The sequence below is a fragment of the Cydia splendana genome, unplaced genomic scaffold (genome assembly GCF_910591565.1).
Source record: "Cydia splendana unplaced genomic scaffold, ilCydSple1.2 scaffold_69_ctg1, whole genome shotgun sequence".
Taxonomy (NCBI): Eukaryota; Metazoa; Arthropoda; class Insecta; order Lepidoptera; family Tortricidae; genus Cydia; species Cydia splendana.
This window is the reverse complement of record NW_026946899.1, coordinates 15,973-22,904: the sequence shown is the minus strand read 5'-3', so window position 1 is coordinate 22,904 and position 6,932 is coordinate 15,973. Positions and strand designations below refer to the sequence as shown.

Genomic DNA, 6,932 nt, shown 5'->3' with positions numbered 1-6,932 from the left:
GAAGGTACCTCTTACATATTTTTGCTCATATCTCGAATATCTGTACGAATAGCATACAAAACAATAACAAATGTTTTTACATAAAATTTCCTACAAATTTGGTTATTTTTACGTTACGATCAATACTTCAGGGTTGTTAAAGTTAACAATAGGGTTTCTGCTCGAGAATTCTCGAGGCGAGAAAACACGAGAAATTTGTCCTAAGTCGAGACGGGTAAAAAACACTCAATGCTTCGAGAACTCGAGAAATATATCTCATGTGATAAGTAAAAAGAAAACACGCGTATAACGCGTGATATGTCTAAAGTGTTGTTGTTTAGGTAGTTAAATAAATGTAAACAATGTTTTTTTTTACATTTTCAGGTACTTGAAACGTCTATTAGGTAGTTAACCAAACAAATATAAAAACTGCCTTGATCCGTCCCCTATCCTATCGTTTTGGCTTCAACCGATTTACATGTTTTAAAACTTTTGAACTGTCACGAAGTGTCTTTTTATTAAAAAAACGCTTTAAAAAATTAATAACTACTACCTACTTGATAGCTAATGGGGTGGACTGTATGATGAATCGAAGATATAATGCAAACACGCAGATATTAAACAAATATTATAAATAATTTATTTAAAACAGAGCACAAGATCTTAATAGTTAGGCGGTGACAGGCAGACTGCTTTGACATAATATCGAATCAAATGATAATAGGAAAATAGTATATATTCCAAAGAGGTCGCGCGCCAGCCAGTCGCCAACATACCGGACCCCCAGTGGAACACTAACCACTGGTGGCTACTGGCTGAGGCGCGGCCTCCATCAGGATAAGTTTCCGGGCCGGTCTGCGCAGCATGCCCCCTCTGGTGTGGACGTCTGCCACGCGGACCGCTCCGTCGGGTCCTAGGTAGACCTTTGCTACCCTTCCTAGTGGCCACAAACCACGAGGAAGGGTAGGATCGGCGATCAACACCACATCACCCTCGCTAAGATTTAACGCGTTGTTGTTGGGTCCCCTCGTTCGAAGCGTCGGTAAGTACTCGCGTAGCCATCGTGCCCAGAACTGATCTGCTAGGCGGAGGGTTCTCCGCCAGTCACATCGTCGGGATAGGTCTGCGTCTGTCAGCGACGTGGTCCATGGAACGACTGATGAGGAGCCGAGGATAAAATGGAATGGTGTTAGCGCCTCTGGTGCATCTAGGGAAGACGGGACGTATGTGAGTGGCCTGGAATTCACTATCGATTCAGCCTCGAGTAGGAGTGTTGACAAGACTTCTTCCTTCAGTGGTTGATTTGCTAGGCAAGATCTGAGGGCTGCTTTCACTGTCCGCACAAGCCGCTCCCAGGCGCCGCCCATGAACGGGGATGCTGGTGGGATGAAGCGCCAGTCGATTTTGTGATTAGTGGCGTACTCTACGACCGAGTTGTCATGTAGGGAGCGCAGTTCGCGGGAAGAGCCAACAAAGTTAGTCCCGTTATCGGAAAATATGGTGGTCGGCGATCCTCGGCGAGCAATGAAGCGTCTGAGGCTCATTATAGCACTATCTGCAGTGAGTGAGTTCACGATTTCGAGGTGAAGCGCTCTGGTTGTGAGGCACGTATATAAGGCGATGTATCGTTTCTCGCTCCGTCGATATAGCGTTACTAGGATCGGGCCAAAGTAATCAAGGCCTACGTGGGTGAATGGTCTTTTGTGGTGATCAAGACGTTCTGGTGGTAAGTTGCCAGTCTGAGGTTGGATAGGTTTCGTGTTCCATCTCTTACACTTCAAGCAGGCGCTTGCTACGCTACGGATGGTTCCTCTGGCTCTCAAGATCGAATATCTTTGCCGAAGTTCATTTAGGACGAGCTCATTAAACTGATGCGCAGCTTTGATATGTTCGTGTAGGATCAAGAGTCGTGAGATGTAGTGGCGGCCGTCGAGAATCATGGGTGATTTCATCTCGTCGTTCACTCCTGGTGCGGAACTTATGCGCGTGTTTTGTCGCATTAGGCCTTCTCCATCAAGTGTAGGCGCCAATTTCTTAATACGACTATTCTTGGGCACTGGCTTCGAAGATCGTAAGTTCGATAATTCCTCAGGGAAACTCTCTGTTTGTGCTTGACGGACCAACATCTTCTCCGCTTCTATCATGTCTGACGCGTGAAGCTGGTGGGGAGACGTGGTGTTGTCAATGTAGAGTTTGGAATTTGGATCTATTGGCCGAGACAGTTTAAGCCGGAATAGGCGTGCGCCCTGGAGAAAACGGGCGGTGGCACGTAGTAAACGTATCCAGGAGCTAAAACGCGTTGGATCAGGTAACGAATTCGAGAGTGGGGTATCGAGGAGCAGAACCATCAGATTCGATTTTAACTCAGGGTCTGATGAGATCTCTCCCTCGTCGGTGACGCGCTCGGTCGGCCAAGTGCAAGACTGTTCAACAAAGAACTGTGGACCGGTGAACCACCGATGAGTTGCGGTAAAGTCGGTTCGTTTTGGTTTTGTCGCATCGTCAGCGACGTTGAGAGAGGTAGGGATCCACCTCCAATCGGATGGATTGGTGGTTTCCAATATCTCTCCCAACCTGTGTCCCACGAAAGGTTTAAACGCGCGAGCGTCACTCCGGATCCACTTTAGGACGGTGGTTGAGTCAGTCCAGAAAATGGTTGCGGAGGGCTCAAAGCGGTGAGCTTGCAGAATTGTCTGCGCAAAACGCGACGCGATAAGCGCGGCTTGTAATTCTAATCTTGGGATGGAAACCGGTTTCAGGGGACAGACTCGTGCCTTACTACCGATGAGGGCTGTCGATACAGAGTCATCACTGTAAGTGAAACGCCAATAGGCGACGCAGGCGTAGGCTTGTTCGCCACCGTCGGCGATTACGTGCAGCTGGACGTCGGACACGTCTGACCTGACCATGTACCAGCGAGGGATTTTTATATTGGCTGCAATCTGCAGCTGTGCAAACCAGTCTTTAGATTCGCTTACGTACATTTCAGGTAAGTCTGTGTCCCAGCCAACGCCTGCCCGCCATAATCTTTGAATGACAGATGACGACCGGCATCAAAAAACCAAGGGGGTCATAAACTTTCATGACGTTCGATAAAAGAATGCGTTTTGTCAAAGTGCTGGTCGGTATCTGGGGTACGGCACGAAACCCTAAGAAGTCTTGACGTGGGTTCCATTTAACACCCAAGACGCCGACGTCACTACTGGGAGGCAGGTAAACGTCAGAAGTTGCGTCGCTACGAAGTTCCTTCGGGACAAGAGAGAGTGCCTCTGGATGGTTAGACGTCCACGCTCGCATCTCGAAACCACAATTCTTGTGCACTGTGACAACGTCGGCGGCAAGTTGAGCTGCGGCGGCAACATTTGTGTGGCTCCCAAGGTAGTCGTCCATATAGTGGTCGTCAATGATTGCTTTGCAGGCAGCGGCATAGTCAACTTCGTGCATCTTCGCGTTTTTGTTTTTTACGGCGACGACATGCGGTATTCCTTGAGGTCGCCGTTCTTGTCACACCAGAGAAAACGTTGAGCATCCCTGTCCCTTGCGGCAATCTTAATCTGGGGAAACATCTCCTTGATATCGCCATTCAAGGCTACCGCACCTTCTCTGAAACGGAACAGGATGTCAAGTAGGGGCGACAATAGGTCAGGACCTTGCAGAAGCAGACTGTTGAGGCTTACGCCTTTTGTTGTGGCAGCCGCGTCATGGACTGCTCTCAGCTTCTTCTTCTGAGGATGATAGACGCCAAAGATAGGCAGGTACCAGCGAATGGAGCCATCTGGGTTGACGCAAGAGGCATTTGGTGCTGGTCGATGGTGGTAAGTCTTCGAATCACACTCTTCGGCATAGTTCTTGCTGATTATGTCGTCTATGAATTGTTGAAAGGATGCGGCAAACGCTGGGTCCTTTGACATCTGTCGCTCGAGGGCCTTGAAGCGTGAGAGTGCCTGTGGGTAGCTATCTGGTATAATTTTCGGTAGCTCCTCCTTCCAAGGCAGGCCGACTTCAAAATGGCCGTTGTCAAGTTGGTTAGCGGATGATTCTATGATGTCTACAGCCCGTTGATCCTCGCTGTTTTGACGTGGGACCTTTTTTGTGATACCCAAGGCGTCGATGTCGTATTGGCATTTTATAAGTGTATCCAGATCTTCCGTGACGTGATTGACAAATTCAAATGGCTTCGACGACAAAGAGTGTGCGCCATGGAGTACCCAGCCTAACAAGGTTTTGGAGGCAACAGGGTCGTTCTTTTTTACGCACCGCACTTCGCGACTTATGGATATATACCAGTCAGGCGCGCCGATTAGGACGGTGGGGTAAGCAATGTCATGTGAAAGTTCGTTTGCTAGACCTGACAGATGATCGTAATCCGTGATATTAATCGTGTCTGGATATCGTGCGCGAAGCCCTAAGGGTTCCACGGCTCGCGCGTGCTCTATCAGGTAACGATCGGGTCGGTCGCGACCACGTACGTAAAAATCAACATAACTTACGTCAAGTTCCGCTGTCATATTACAAACACCTTCAATGCGAAGACGCTCCGAGCGGGTTGGCTTCGCGCCGATGCGTTTTGCCACTTCGGCGTCAATGAGAGATGACACGCTGCCGTCGTCTAGCATCGCTGTTGTCTCGAACGCGCCGTCAGGACCCTCGACTATGACCGGAACCACTTTCAGCAGGCCTCGGGGATGTGGGCGTGAAGTCGATGGGCAGGATCCTGTTGCATTCATTGAACAATCAGTAGTATTCGCGATTTTGTCGGAAGGTTCGATTTCGTTATGTTGTTGAGTAGTATTTATATTGACAGGACATGTAGGGTTGACAGTGGAAGTCTGAAGACAGATGCTCTGTCCGCTTAGAGCTGCGTCGGGATTGCCGTCGGCTGTCCCTGGGCCTGTGCCATGGAGTAGCGCGTTATGACGTCTGGGGCATCCATCGACACCGCAACGTTTCGCGCGGCAATTGTTCCACTTGTGCGGGTTAGACTTGAGACAACGGTAACATACTTTAGTTTCTCGGACCCAGCGCCATCTGTCGTCAAATGTTAGCTTTAAAAAACTCTTACATGTTTTTATCTTATGAGATCCTTGTTCACAATATGCGCAATGCTCAGATGTATTCCCGCTAGATACCGTAGCGTGTATTGTTTCCTTTTTTAACGGGAATTTCGGAGCATTAGTGCGTGGTACATTTGAATGCATTGGTGTCGTTGGCGCCTTAATCGTACTGTCAGCAATAAAATTATATTTTAACTGTTTGTCAGCCTCGGTTAAAAGAAATTGTGACAACCATTCAAGTTTTGTTACATTTTGTTGCTCTGGCGCATGAGCCGATGCGTAGTCTGTAAAGCGAGATCTAGTGTGCTCACTTAATTTTACCAAAATTTATTTGCTAAACCATTTAAGTCTTGAGGAGAACTTAGCTTTGGACTGTTGCGGAGCGCGGCAACCTCGCGGGCGACCAGAAGTTCCGGACGGGCGTACGTCTGCTCCAGGGCCTTCACGATGTCGTCGGGCGAGCCGCAGGTCCACATGAGCGACGCGACGGACTGGTACGCTTGTCCGCGGACTGCGTGGTTCAAGCGGTCTAAGTTTTCTGCGGCTGAAAAATTCCATTTTGTTCTTTCATAACTACTTTTAAAAGCCATCCATTGTGAAGTCTCACCCGAAAACGTAATTAGCTCGGGCTTCTTTGGCCTGTTTGAAAGAGAGTTTATAGCTTGGGTAAGTTTTGTAATAGGGTCTGAGGAGGAATGTTCAGATGATACTGGTAGTCGTGGTGCCACTGTGTCGTAGTTATATGCCAAGGGCGCTTGAGTGGGTTTCGAGAGGGTTGCTTGGTTGACAATAGGCACGTTGAAAGATACCGAGTTGGCGGTGGCGGCCGGTTGTAAACTAGGTCCTCGAGCGTTGCTCGAGGTGACAATCGGTGCCCCACCAGGCATATTTCTATGAGTTGCTGTAGTCATGTTAGCATTCTGTTCGGATACCCAAGTCGCAGTGCGCCTTTCGGCGTTGCGATCAGAAAAATACAAACTACGAGATTTGGCAGACTTATCTGAAGCTTCCATAGCGGCGATTCTTGCTTGCAGCTCCGTCTGTTCCGCCTCGAACTCAAGATTTGCGAGCTTGCGCTCGCGATCCTCTTGTTGACGAGCGAGTTCGCGCTCCGCCTCGGCCTGTTGACGGGCGAGCACGGCTTGCTGACGCGCGAGTTCAAACTCGCGCTCCGCCTGCTCTCGATCACGGTCCGCCTGTTGTCGAGCGAGTTCGCGCTCGCGCTCCACCTGACGCCGCATTAGGTCCGCTTCAAGAGCTAGCTTCTGTGCGCGAACGGTCGCCGAAGAACGCGTTGAGTGTGTGCGCACGGTATGCGATTGCTTACTGTGAACACTAGAAGCGCTTTCAGTTGGTGCTTTGACATCGCCTTGTGCGAGCGTGAGCGAGCTAGTTCGAGCATTTGGGCGTTCGGCAGCGGGCTTAGGATGTGCCGCGCTGGTTGGAATGTCGCCCGTCGTTTGTATGTGCGAACTACCAGGCAATGCCGAAGCACCTTCGTTATTCGTGGCTAAACCCGGCCGGGCGCCGCGCGGTGAACGATCACGCCGTTCGCGCTGCACCCGTTCGGATTCCGTAGCCGTCGGGTCTGCCTTTGTCTTACTACGTGTTTCCACCATGATGAAAAATGTACGTAAATTATGTAAACAATGTTTTACAATGAAATGAAAATTTACAATGACTTACGTGAAAAAAAAATTGACAACTGAATTTCGATGGAATGGTAAAATTACGGCGAGAATGGACCAAAATGATAGCTAATGGGGTGGACTGTATGATGAATCGAAGATATAATGCAAACACGCAGATATTAAACAAATATTATAAATAATTTATTTAAAACAGAGCACAAGATCTTAATAGTTAGGCGGTGACAGGCAGACTGCTTTGACATAATAT

At 48.9% G+C, this 6,932-nt stretch overlaps 1 protein-coding gene across 1 annotated transcript; it reads right to left on the bottom strand.

Annotated features, from left to right (window-relative positions):
• Positions 1–773: 773 nt before the first annotated feature.
• Positions 774–2,963, bottom strand: LOC134805842 (uncharacterized). Its single transcript, XM_063779045.1, has one exon. It carries the CDS (start codon positions 2,961–2,963, stop codon positions 774–776), a length of 2,190 nt encoding a protein of 729 aa, XP_063635115.1.
• Between the last annotated feature and the right edge of the window lie 3,969 nt (positions 2,964–6,932).